This window comes from Pholcus phalangioides, unplaced genomic scaffold (assembly GCF_987345545.1).
Source record: "Pholcus phalangioides strain wild (caught in Gottingen) unplaced genomic scaffold, Ppha-v1.0 ptg000009l_1, whole genome shotgun sequence".
NCBI lineage: Eukaryota > Metazoa > Arthropoda > Arachnida > Araneae > Pholcidae > Pholcus > Pholcus phalangioides.
The window spans coordinates 15,223,566-15,238,077 of NW_028301602.1; the positions used below are offsets into that span (position 1 = coordinate 15,223,566).

At 35.9% G+C, this 14,512-nt stretch overlaps 1 protein-coding gene across 3 annotated transcripts in view; it reads left to right on the top strand.

Annotated features, from left to right (window-relative positions):
• The window catches only part of LOC149081810 (patronin-like), a 92,226-nt gene extending 79,614 nt beyond the window's left edge, over positions 1-12,612 (top strand). For all 3 annotated transcript variants that reach the window (XM_089235580.1, XM_089235581.1, XM_089235582.1), the window contains 3 exons: positions 477-826; positions 2,548-2,711; positions 5,043-12,612. In XM_089235580.1, coding sequence (XP_089091706.1) covers positions 477-826; positions 2,548-2,711; positions 5,043-5,175 — 647 coding nt within the window. In that variant the 3' untranslated portion in view covers positions 5,176-12,612. The remainder of the gene's footprint in view (positions 1-476; positions 827-2,547; positions 2,712-5,042) is intronic.
• The last annotated feature ends 1,900 nt before the right edge of the window (positions 12,613-14,512 follow it).

Here is a 14,512-nt window from a genome sequence, read left to right on the forward strand (position 1 = left end):
CTTTGGCAAATCAGTGGTAAACAAGTAATGAGTAGCTGTCGCAATTGCAAGAACTATTCTCGGAAGACAGGCAACAAACTTAGCTAAGTTTGGCGATGGCTCCGATGACTAGGCGATGTCATGGCATCAGATAGTACGGAGGCTACGTAGTCACGAGCTAAATTGTTGAGATTCTACTGTACTACGACAATAATTGAAAAATAATTTTGCAAATAATTCAGTGAAATAGGCAATACGGTGATTACAAACTATCGTTATTAAAAGGGTAGCAAAACAGGCACACTTGGTTCTGTTTGAGCAATGACGTTAGCTTGCACAGACTTTGGCGCATCATGAAACAGCCCTTGTCTTCACCTCCTTTTTCCTGCTGAATTGACTTCATTCAAAATAAAAGTAGCTGCACTGCCATTTGCTACCAAATAGTTTCGTTTAATTTGCATAAGAATTAAAAATCTGTATTCTCTTTCTACTTCCAGGTGGATATCATGATGACGTGTCATCAGAACACAGTTACACCCCATCCCCCAGGAGGTCGCAAAATTATCCTCACTCTTCTCCTATTTCACCCTCTTCATACCCTTCCTCTCCCGGTCCTTTATTACCGGGCATGCTTGGTGGAAATGGTGCTAACAGGAGCCGGGGCACCCCCAGTGATGGACTGTCAGACACCAGTTCCACTATCTCGTCTGCCTGGGCTTCGGAATACACTGGGCCTAAGCTGTTCGTCAAACCTACTACTAAGTCAAATCGTGGCATCATAACGAATGCAGTAAATACCGTCCTTGCTGGTGCTGTTAATGCTGAAACCAAGCGGAAAGTTCTAGAGGTATGTATGTCTGGTGGCTTATCAGAATGATTGGATTATTTTGAAATTAATTTCTGAAAAATATTTTTTTAATCTGCCGTTCGTTTTTATTACTGGGTAAAGTGAATTATAACATAAAAGTGTGGCAGAGAATCAACTAAAACATTTAAATTCAATATACTAGAGAAACAACGTCGGTAAACCTTAAATAAAAAGAGAACAACAGCTAGATGCATTTCAGAACTGTATGAAGTTCCTTCTTCAGTAGCCAAGAAAAAATTGAAAGATTGCGAGAAAGGCAAATACTCTTCATATAGCAGGAGTTACTCTTTGTCTTCAACTTTATCTTTCAATTTTTCTTGGCTACTGAAGACGGAACTTCATTCAGTTCCGAAACGCATTTAGTTGTTGTTCTCTTTGTATTTTGGGTTTACAGACATTGTTTCCCTAGTATATTGTCTCACCCAAAAGGGGTAACTTATTTCCATTCAAACTCATTTCAATTTTGTATTAGATTGAATGCTACTTCACCAAATAGATTGACTGGTAATGATTCTACTGTGATAACTGAACTTATAGAAAATGGGTGTAAGTTACTGTGGATGGGTCACGTGCAATTTTGGAAGGGAGGGAGGACTCTTTGGGGGGGGGGGGGGATAAACTTTGTTCTTCATCTCTTGCATTCATTCAGTTATGATGTGCTGGATGGAAGGTTAAATCTAGTTCAATACAGTGGGAAACTCCTTGCATAATGGTAATTGCTTGTATAACAATGTTACTCTTTGGTCCCAATTAGGGTTTAATGTTTCCCAGGTTTTTCCTCAAAAAATACATTTCATTGAATAAGTTTTGAAACACAAAGATTTGCCATTGTGAAAAGGCTTTACATTCTGCATTCACAGCTATCTTTCAGTAGTGGACTAGTTAACCCTCTAAGCAGCACCGCAAAACTCACAGAAACCCTTGTAAAACCCCATAGCTCTTAATGGAGTAGACTTTCTTCTGATGTTCAGCATGTGCAAAGATTGCAGCATAAGGAAAAGTTTTCTATTGAGAAAGCATCTTTACAAGATACTATCTTGGCTTGTCAATGCTAAAATAAGAGGCTTTCAAACAGGTGAGATATCTCGTCAGTGCTGCTTAAAGGGTTCATAAATGAATTAAAATGAATGAAAAAAAGAATTTAAGTGATTTATTTGTTCCAGATTCCCACTGTCCATCAAATTACTGGCTATTTATTTGTTACAAAATGTCTGGGTTTGTCAATGTCAAAATAAGAAGAGATTGATGAGATATCTCATTAATGCTGCCTAAAGGGTTTCTGTGTAAATCATTAATTTAATAATTTATCTATTAATGCGATTAATTTCATTCAAAATTGATTGATTGTCACTTCTAAAATGATAAACATTTCTTAGGTATGTCTAACTCATTACAGAAATGTGATCTGGTTCAACCTTATTCCTCTTCAGGGATCCCAGGAAATGAGTTCAGATTCCTGGGAAATTCCCTGTTGCATTTGAGGTGCAGGATCCCAGGAAAATGGGATCGTGAAAGAGAGAAACCCTTGTTACAATCCTGAGTGTTAATCTGTTCTATCTACAACGATGAATCCTGTACGATACATTACACTGTTTCATTGAATATCGTTATATAGAAGCTTCACTGCATTTTGTTTATATAAGAAATGAAATTCAAAATCATGAGTTTCAAGTATGTTTCTTTTTTTCAATATATTCCAGGAAATTGATCGCTCAGATGGTAAACATTTCCTGATCCTGTTTCGAGATGCTGGTTGCCAATTTCGCGCTCTATATTCCTATAACCCCGAAACAGAAGATGTTATCAAACTGTATGGTATCGGGCCTCGAGTAATCACTAACAAAATGATGGATAGGTTTTACAAGTAAGTTTTTTTTTATCAAACTTCGTCCGATTAAGTATTCACGTTAGAGTGAAAAACATCTTAATAGACATTTTGGAGTATTTTCTTTTCACAATTAACGCTTGAATCAGTGGTCTACAAACCTTTTCTATTTACTCCATCATTTGTGTGTATCAGAATTTTTTCCATGTCACTTATTGCAGAACATGGTCCTGGGTTAAGAGTTACTTTGGAATTAGATTGATTCTTTTTTTCACAGCATACAAACTCAATGGTATGGCCATTAGTTTCTTTAAAACTGAACATGATGCAGTCTCTATCTCTATTGACATTAACCACATTTAGCTATTGCCCGTGTCTAGGCATTTTTACCTACTTAGGTTATTATGACTGATAAAATCAGGTGGAAGATGATTTCTCTCGAGGAAGGATACCTGTGGTGAGAGTCTTCATTTATCTCATCGTAGCCTTTTTTTTACAGGAAAAAAAGTGATTCCTCCCTTTCCCTCTCTAAACCAATTGAATTGATTCCCTGTTGGATCTGTAGCTTCTTTCCTCCCCCACCAGGGTCTGTTCTATCTCGTTTGAGAAACAGTGGTGTAGAACAGGGTTTCTCAACCTTTTTGATTTTCTCCCTCCTGCAGTGAAGGTTCATGCTCAATTTTGAGGCCCCTGCCCCCCATAAAATCCAAAATATATTATTTTTACAATTTGCCTATCATAAAAAATTGAATAAATTATAATTTCACAGTTAGAAGTGTTTCATTCATCTCAATGATAGTAAATGAAAATGACCCCTTAAAAAGTATTCACAGAACCCCATTGGTCTTTTTTTTTTTTTTTTTTTTTCAAACCGAGCACAACTCAGGTCTATTGCCATAGGCAATTTACTACCTAGTGAGTAACCCCATTGGTCTGCGGACTGCAGGTTGAGAAGCACTGGTGTAGAGTATAAAAACTCTAAAATTTAGTATTAGAATGTTTTTAACCTTTTTAATTTTGGCTAGGGAGGAAGGGGGAAACGTGTTAAACAAGTTGATTATTTGTGCTTCCCTCTTTCTGAAAATGATCCTTCAGATTTCGTAGATGAAGGAGAATCGGTCCAACATATTTTTAGGGCACCATCTATCGATAACTATCTTTGCTTTAGGTTGAGTAGAAAAATATTTCTTCTCTTTGTCAATTTCTTGGATTGATATACTTTTCTTTCTTTCAAACTGAACACAACTCGGGTCTATTACCATCGGCAATTCACCGCCTAGTGAGTTGTGTATGAACCAATCCAACTGCCTAGTGGTTGGATTGATACTGTGGACCTGATGCTTTTGGTGCCTGGGCTTTTTTCAAATACAAGCTATTAAGCGTTGAAATGAGAAATCTTGATATCCAGAGTGCTCCACCTGCATTCACTTTTTGGAATTTGCAAAATATTTTTGCATTTTTGATACTAAAAAAACAAACAAATCTGTCAGCAAATTTTTTTTTTTGTGCGTGTAAATGACTGTTCAGATTTTTTAGCCAAGATGTGATGCAAGGTATATTCACCTTCACATACGATTTTTTCCAGAATTTTATTGCTAAATTTTATGTAATAAATCTCACTTTTCCCGGAGGCCATCCTAAAAAATCTAAAAATACTGCTCTGGTGGAAGCGCCCCCCCCCCCCTCCCACTCCATAAAGTTCATACTCACCAACTGGAAACTCACACAATCCTTTAAGTCAGGGCATAACTCCCTGAGGTCAAAAGAAAAAAAATCTGGAGTGAGAGAAAGCAACCTGCACATATTTGTGGCACCAGGGTCTGAAAGGGCTATTGGTACAGTAGTTTCTGGCCCGCAAGCAGTAGCCACATCATATATGGTTGTGCACCCCTGCTTTAGATGATTTTTACTCTCAGAAAATGGGGCAAATTGACAAAAAGACTTGCCTTTGGAAATTATTTCGATCTGGTTATTTGCGGATAAGTTCATACAGATTTTATAATTTTGAGAATGTTCAATTTTTAAAACAAAAATTAGATGGCTTTTTTCTCAGCCCAAGATATCGAAACATATATTCTGGATATTATGCTGAGGTGAACTCGAAAAGGAAGTCATCTTGTCTCTGCTGAGACTCAAACCCAGGCTTGCCCAGTATGCAAAAGGGCCTGGGTTCAAGTCCCAGTAGAGACAAGATGACTTTCCTTTCCAAGTTCACGTCAGCGTGATATTCAGAAAATATGTTTCCTTGAAAACTATTACTTGTTCCAACGAATTATTATGTCATATTGCATTGAATTAGACTTTTTTACTCTTCAATAAACATTATCGCTTCGAATCTCAAAATAATTTTTTGTTTTTGTTTATTTCCAGATATAACTCGGGTGGTAAGTGTTTCACACAAATCCATACGAAACACTTAACTGCCACCATAGATGCCTTCACTATACAGAATAGTTTGTGGCAGAGCAAGAAAGTGATGCCGTTCAAAAGAGAGTACTTGTAGCCACGTTATTGCATGTACATTGTACAAGTCGTGTTCGTTGTAATATTTTTTTTCTTTCCTCCTAACCCTCTCGATTAAAAAAATTATATATATGGGAGGTGGAGCTGCTGTGATGCTGGACCAAGTGCCAACTTCTGTGCTTGAAGCTGTTGAAGATGATGTTACGACTCGTGCCTCCCTCTTCGTTTGGCCAGGGGGTGTGCGAGCACGAAAGGAAAATGATTCATGCTTCCTGCGAGACTATTATTATTAATTATTACTATATTACCTTGTATATAGTTGAATTGTATATTTCTTTCACACTGTGTGCGCTCGTGTCACATTCCAGTAGAGGGCCGACTTTCTCCAATTCAGTTCTTTTGAGATTGTGTGTTCGGGTTACTCTTCCATTGACTATTTCTCCACAGAGCTGTCTTAGAGCATGGGTTCACCTGGGCAGGGCCTTGCGTAGCATTTAGTTGCGTTAGATTTGCAGGGAGGAGGGAGGAGGCTTGGTGCATTGCTCGGCCTGTGACAGCCCCGTTTCTACCATGACCAGAAGTTTTCTCTTGTGGCTAGTTATTTAGCAATATTTAAACTCTCTTGTGGATTTGATACTTGAATTATGACAGTGTTATCATGATAAGCATTCAAGGATTATGCCAAAAATTGACAGTTTTATCCATAATCAGTACAGTTGACGTCAAATACTAGGTGGCTCACCCGTTCTCGTCCCTGAATTGTAAAAATTAAACTACTGATCATAATGCAGAGGTCTTCAACCCATAGCCCGAATGCCACATTTGGCCCTCAGTTGTTGTTGTTGTTGTTTTTTTTTGTCATGGCCCGCCGAACATTTTCAGAAAATTGTTCAAAACATTGAAACATTTCATTAATTCTAGAATTAATGAAAGAAATAATTTTGGAATGGATGAAAGAAACAATTTCAGAATCACTGCAAGAAGTAATTTTTGGATTTTTGAAACAAATAATTTCAGAATTAGTGAGAAAAAATAACTTATAAGTCAATGAGAGAAATCTGTGTTTTATGTAAAAGAAATTATTTCAAGATATCGAGAAATAATTGCCAAAAAAACAATTACAGAATCATTTAAAGTGATTTTGGATTAAAATTAATCAAACTTTTTCAGCATTAGTGAAAAGAATAATTATTTCAGAACTAATAAGAATTGATAATTATCAAAATGAATAATTTTAGAATAAATAAGCCCATATTATTTAATTATTTTGCCAAGTCGGGGCCCTGTTGGCCTCCTCCTATTAAAATGGCACTGTAAATTACATGAGAAGCTCTTGTAAATCCAGGGACTCTATCTTACAATTACAAATACCTCAGTATTAGTTGGTGGCCTGTGGGCAGTTTTAATTTGGCCTGTGATGTTTGAAAATTTGAAGACCCCTGTTATAATGTAATTAAATTTGCTGCGGACATAGCATGGGTGACATCCTCGAAGGTGGTGCCACAACTTCTGTGGGTATTGAATATAGCCTATGCTTTCAGTCCGGGTTCTTGTTCCTGATGTTCCTAATATTAGTGCCAAGTTTGTGTTTGAATCAGTTCACAATTGCTGACATTATTGAGTCTGTACTAATTGGGGAAAAAAACTTGTGTTCAACTGGAAAATGCAGCACATAAAGCCTCACAGGGAGACAATGTATTGTACAGTTTGGAGGGCAGTAAACCACTTTTAAAGTCTTCCATTAAATTTTTCATTGGAAAAAAACCTGAAAAAAAAATTGGAATGAAGCATGCCTTTGTGAACTAATGTTTGCAGTATACAGGCACTTTTAGCACAGACAAGGTCTGCAAATAAAGCTGGTTCCCTGCATGTCAGATCACACAAGGCATGCAATTCTACTTCATCAACCTTTGCAGGAGGGCGCCAATTACAAAGCATGGCTAAGTATCCCTGGCTAAGTATCTAGTTGCAGTTTTGGGACCAATCGTACTGTCAATAATTACAAACAATTGGTTTTAAGCATGAAACACACCTGCAACCAAACCCGAGCATACACAAACCATTATCAGATCCATCACAACACCAGGGACAAGAAAGCGGACAAAAAACTGCATCCATAAAATTGCCATTTGAATCTAAAAGTGTGCAAGTGTATGTTCATGCAAGATCCAGAATGATTGTGGTGGCATTTATGGTCAGTAGTTTGATTTTTATAAGCGATATTTAATAGGTGGTGAGTTGTTCAAATACCCCCCACAGTAGATGTCCTAATTTAGTGATGGGCAAACTACAGCCTGCTTAGAGGTTCTATACGGCCTGTCACGGAATCAGCGACTTTTTACTTCTAGCCATAGAAAATTCTAATTATGAATCAATGTTTTTGGTCCGCCTGTAAAAAAAAAAAGTTTACCTGCTACTGTCTTAATCTATGAAAATGAAAAAATTTTACTCTTGAAGCCTCCTTAATGTAGTTTTTGGTACTAATTTTTAAGTTCTCATTCGTTAACTGTGATTGGGTTTGCTTGTAAATTAGTTGTTACATATAAACAGCGTCAAACAAATTTGTATATACACAATTATTTGAGAAATTTCAGACTTCTGTTAAGCTTGTCTTCCAGCTGAATCAGAAAGTAAAACTAGATCGTTCCATTAAAATACTAGTCTGAACCCCCAGTATAACAAACACCTGCAATTAATGAATTCCCGGATTTAACAATTTTTTTCAGAAATCCCTGTATGTGTATTTGTATTATTTCAACTCTGACATAGCAATTTTTCTTGATTTAACGAATAAAAATGTTGATTTTATCCAATTTGTGAAATCAGGGTTGGACTGCATATTATTTAAACAAATTTAATTGTCATTTTCCTTTGTAACTATTTTTGATAACCATTGAATCTAAAGCATGGAATTTAATCATTATCTTCACTAAAAATGGACGATTATTGTGGGGTATCCATCAACAAACTGAAATGAAATGAACACAAAACCCGTGGTGGGCCTGCTAACGTTCATATATTCCCTTAACTCTTCAAGATAGTTTCATATAATCCCTTGATTTCTCGAGATAGGTTCCGCTTATAATATAGCTCACGCACACGTGGCCTACATCCTCGTACGCAATCTTAAATTTGATAGGAGAAACTCAGCCTTCTACCAATGATGTTTGCTGAACTGTGATTTTAATAACGTCTGCAAAGTTCTCTAATTAATTACTCATCCATCGATCTTCGAAATGAAGACAGAGAAGTTGTGAAACATGTTCATTTTGTGGGGATTGGTTTCTCTCTTTTTTTTAAGGTAGGTTTGCTAATGTAGCAGATAAAATATGTAATTTCTAAGAAATACTTTTTCCCCCTTAATCAAAATCATTTCAATGTCTTTTTTTTAGTATTTTCACTGTTTAAAAATTTTACTCTGGACGATAAGTTGCTTTGTTACTTTCTGAGGTATTATATACTTCGACTAATCATTTTTTCTCTTAGAATATCAACATTCACGCAGTGAGTATTCATTCTGAAATCTATTACACTTGGAATGTTGCTTCAGATCATTTCGATAGCTCTGAATGTTTGTACTTTTTGTTGTTTTATAGATCCAAGATATTCTGAACCTTCCATGTTTCGGGTAGAACTTTCTGCATCATAGTATACAGTGGCCGTAATTGAATTTTTTTACAACCCGATTTTGTGAAAAAAAAAATCTTATTGGGCCGAATTTGACCACATTTGGTGCAAATACTATTAACTACGAGGATGTAATTTTTAAAAGAATAAAATACTGTGATGCCTCACTAATGAAGATAATTCGTTCCGGAATCACTTTCATTAGGCGAAATCCTCATAAGCGAAACATAGTTTCCCATGGAAAATCTTTCAATTCGTTCCAGGTACTGCCGAAAATTTAAAGATAAGTTTTCTAAAACACCAAGACGTGCTATAAAAAATAGAACAAAAACTGACTGAAGGCTAAAATAAACAGCTTCAAATTAGGTAAATGAGAATTTACAAGAAGAGATACTGAAGAACGTTCTATGTACACAACCAACACCAGCTTTAGTTTACTAAAGCCGGTGTTGACATAATCCAGTTGAGTTCGTAGGTGTCCCCATCCACTTGTGGTTTGGTCAGCTCATTTCTGTGTCTGATACATGCAAATAGAAAAAGATAGAGCCTAGAATGTCCAGACTGTTCAGTTTGATGTTAAGAATCTTGCAAAGAAAGAACATGTGCTCTGAAAACACACGCTTCCCTTTTCTCAATGCATTTTCTATTAGCTGAATATTTTAATTTACATGAAATGGTTCAATAACTTTCAGAAAGTGAAGTAGAGAGAGAGAGAGGTACATCTGAAAAAAAAAATTATGAGTAGGAGACATAACTCAATTGGAATCATCAGTGACAGTATAATCTCCCCTATGATGATTAGCGCTAAAATTCAGCTCACAATGAAGCTGCTTTATATAAGGGCGTGCATCCATATCAATAAAAATATTCATTAGCCGAGGCAAAAAAATCTCAAAAAAATTCTTTGTTTGCTGAACAATTTGTAAGCCAAGGTATCACTAGTCCCGTATTTCACAATCAGCAGCCGAAATAGCACTCTAAGCACTATTTTTATAGTGAAATATAGAAACATGGAAGATTAAGGTTTTCGAAATTATATGTTAACATATCATTTTTGCATTTACAGTATGTTTTCTTTGCACATACTCCGAAATGTGCACAGGGAGTCCTATGGTAATGTTTTACCAGACTGAGAAGATAGGTTCCCCTTGGCCATCAAGGGTCCATCTGAAACTATCACAACACATATCAAGAGTGTGTGTATAACAACATTTGCAGGGCAGAATAACACTGCACGCAAAAACAAATTAGAAATTTTCTGCTTCAAAAAAATTTTGTTTAGAGAATGCATGTTCGTATGCAGAGATTTATGACTTCACTGCCCGTGAGCTATTCAAATGTTGATTTCCTTCTCTTGTAATTTAATGTTCTTGACCAATTACCTATATTTGTTGCCCCTTCGAGCTTGCCATGGGCTATAGCCCACTTAGCATCCCCTCCTCCCCCATAAATATACCTCTGTTTAGGAATACGTACAAGGAAAGCACATTGTTAAGCCTAGATAACTAAACATTTGTCTAATAGATTAGTAACTGAGTAACACTCATTTAAGTTTAATTATCTAGGGTTAAATATATGCCAAAATGTTATGTCAAACTTCAGAATCTTAATTGTTAATTTACTGTGGCAATTTCACTCGCAAAAAGCAGTACTAACAGCTCCGTGCTGTCCTTTGTGCTGAAAAAACTCTTTTGTCATCAAAAAAATCAAATCACAAGTTTGGTTGATTTCGACCCAATAAACAAGGTAGGAAGGTCCTTCACCCTAGCTTAAGTTTACTATGGTAGACCACTCTTAAGGTTTTTTCCACACACTTCTAAAATATCTGAACATGCACAAAAATATATTGAGTTGGAAAAAAAAAAATTCTAAGAAAAGCAACTCCCCAAATCCTTTAACTGAAATTCTCTGGTTACCGAGATATTTCTACAAAACATGCAAAAATCTCATACACAGGATGTCTAAAAACTTTGAATGACAACAAAAATGAGCAACACAATGGATGCACACATTCAAATTTTGATTTTAAAAACTGGCGTAGAGAGAGAGAGAGAGAGAGACTACAGATTGCCCATCAATGCTATAGCCTTGCCCTCACTCACTATTGGCTGAATAGGCTCCCTTGTGTTGCCTCCAACAGTACTTGTGGCCCCTCTTAACCTGCAGTGTTCTCTTTAGACCCTCCATTGAATGGGACTACCCTTTCAATATGTGTGTACAGGAAATTGTCTGGGCTTGGACTGGAAGTGCACCGGTCTGCATTACCCTTCATCTATCACCATGAAAGCTAGCGTCATGTCTACAGGTTCAACCCCGGGAAAGAACATAGATAAGTTCTTTTCTTATCGAACCTCAGGCCACCACTGACAGATAACGGCTTCATTTCGGACCTTTTTGATGGGTTGTTAATTGCTGTACGGCAACATCACCAGATTTGATGCGCAGTAAAGTAGTGGTAGTAGGTTTGCATTGCCCACAATACTCCTAATCTAATCTGTGGATCTCCTACGTTAGGGGTCCCCAACGTTTTTAACTCAAGGAGCCCTTATTAGAATCAATTTCAATAGTGGAGCCCCTCTTTTTTTTATATTTATTCAATACATGTACTGATTTATTTTATTTTCCTGGACCAGCTGCAAAGCACCTGGAAAGTGCACAGGGGAGTCCCAATCGCTCCACGGGTTGGGAAACACTTCCTTACATTGATGGTCATACACCCATGCAAATGGTTAGACATATAAATCACTAGCGATCACACACTATTCAAGCTGGCATCAATATTCTCAACTTAGTGTGACTCACACTTTGAGAACTGAGAACCACTGCTTTATTCTGAGTACATTGATCACAAGTGATTCTTCTGATTTATTTTCGATAAGCTAATAATCAGTATAGAGTAACACGGATACCAAGGGAAGTGGTCAGAGCTTTTAGTATGTCATAAATCGAAGAAATGTGGTGAAGTATTCAAAACGGAGAATCGAGACTAAAATCTAGCTAAAATAAAAATTATATTTAGGAGTCTATATGTTATAATTGTCTTGAAAACCTTTACCAAAATAACATACGAGCAATAGATATTAGAAACTGCAACGCTTCTCAATAATCTTCTACTATAATCTTGCAGAAACAATCTTTAATGAAAATAATGGCAGTATCACAATTTTTTGCCGCAAATACCATTTCAATCGCTTTTTTGCTGAAGATATTTCGCCAAAAAATCTGCTTACATGTGTATCTTTATCGCCGGCCAATCAAGCACGTGTGTAAATTGATGATAGTACTATATATACAGTATATAAAGATTGTTGATTCGTCCAGAGATAGAAGATACTCGAATATAGTGTCTTCGAGAAGTAAAAAAAAACATTAAAACATTTCAAAGTTTAATTTTTAATAATGATTTTAATATTCAATATATTAAAAAAAATGCGAAAACCGCACGAAATCAGTGTTTTAAATGTCGAGAGTTTTTCGAAGTATTAAATATCTAGATGTATACTATCGAATATATATATATATATATACAATATCAAAAATATAAAGTTATCGATAATAGCAACATTCCACATTTGACGAGATAGTATTTTGCAGTTCATTGAAATAATGTATGTGCACTGAACAAATTTTAACATTGATGTAAATTATATCAATTTTTATCTGACATGGTGGACTTTCGATCGTTCTTGTACATTCATTTTTTTTCTTTCCCTTTATCTGTGTATATTAACTTTTTTTCTCCCCTCGTTATTGCTTGAAATCATTTTTTTTTGTCTTTTTAATTATTTTCGAAGGTTAGTCTACAACTTATCAGGGAGCTTTGTAAGGTAGTAACAAATAAATTTTTAAAAAAATATATTTTGTCATTTGATTTTTTTCTGTGTTCAGGAAGAAAATATCTAACAGCTGTTACTTATTTAAAACATCGACTATTAATTTTTCTACATAATTGTTACCTTTGCTTCAATATTTATTTGATCTGGGTGAAGGGGTATTTTAAAATTCATGCACATTCAACAATCGTGTGTAATTTCCTCGATGTCTCGATTTTTAAATTCTGACACTAGGTGGCACTGTACATTAGGGTGGGTTACCATCTATATAATTTTTTTTCTTTCAAATTTCTATTCAGCACAGTATGAAAAGGGTGACAAATGATGCCTTTAACTCACATATGAATTTTTTTAAGAATAGGTCACCTTCTGCCTCCGGATTGACTTTAAAGAACTTTAAAGAATACGTATTTTCAAAAAAAAAAATTTTTGATGAGTTGTTACAGTATATATATATAAATAAGGTTTTAAAAAAAATTTAATGTGTCTATAAAACAAATACAAAGTGCATGAGTAACATTTAATTATTACAAGAAAAAGTTTACAAAAATGGTATTTATATTTCAAAATAACACTAAAATCCTTCTTACTACTGAATTTTGGCACAGCGTTTCGAGGCTGATTATTTATAAAGCTTTCTCTGATTTTTTTGCACATTGTGGCTGAACTTTCTGTAACAATCTTGGTCGTGTTTTTAGCAGTTTGTGTTTGACATGGCAGGCGTAGTAAAGGCAGTTCTGATTTTTGGACAACAAACAGTTGGATGTCTTCGGCAGGTATGGATTTCAATATTGGTGGGTCAGGTATATTTCACTTCTGCCAGTCAATGAGATCAATGTAAGATGATACATCAAATTTTTTACAATAGGAACTTGAAACACTCAGAGTCTATTTTTCTGAATGCGGCAGGCTGCTAGTTTGCGGATGTGCAGTTCAGAGTCGGTCAGCATTGCGATCAATGAATTTTCAGGGTGTGTGAAGTGTTTCTTTGAGAGAGAGAACTACAGGATATATTTTGCCTTTCAGTTCTGCAGGCAAATATCTAGTTGCAGCAATGAGCTTGAACAGGTGCTGTGTTCCATCTTTACAGGAAGGGTGAGTTCTGATAGCAAACCAAGTTGGAGCGTAAAACTTGACATACGTAGCTAGAATTGTTAAATTTTCAGGAGATTCAATCGAAACTTACAAACGTAGAATTCGATTAGCATGAGTTAGCCATCTGGCACGAGACATTTCGCCTGGTGATTTGTTTGCTAAATCCTTAAAAACTGGCTGCCTTTGAATGGACTTTTGAAACTGCTGCTATTCTGTACAAATGTTTGATCTGTGCTAACAACTTGAATAGAAAACTTGGGCAACTCTATTGAAATAACAGTTCTTGCACTTGCAGGATGAAATAAATGTCGAACAATAATTTACGGCGAAACTGTAATTGCTTCTTTGATATTTTAGGATGTGATTTTAAAAGATTTTTGTATTTCATACATGGTATGCCTTTAACATCGCTTTCACTCGTTTATGTTGGACAGAAGGAATGGAAGCTCTTGACCATATTTCTTCAATTTTTGCCACAACAATATTATAGAGTTCTTTATACGTGTGTGGGCTCTTTATTAGTTTCATTATCACATTTTATCATATGACGGTTCCACTTCATAACATCTTTGTAGGTTGGTAACATATTGCACTTAATGTCACTTGAATCACGAAATAACGAACATTTCCACTTTGAACAAGTACGATCCATGATGAAAATGGCACAAACGAGCATGACACAATATCACCTTATTTCAACCGAAGTTATACTGAGAAACATGGGAGTCGCACGCGTAGGGTCTTCCTAGACTCTCCCCACCCCTCACTGTCTATGTTTATAGACAGTAACGTAATTGGTCGAAACCCTAACTGAAACCTACC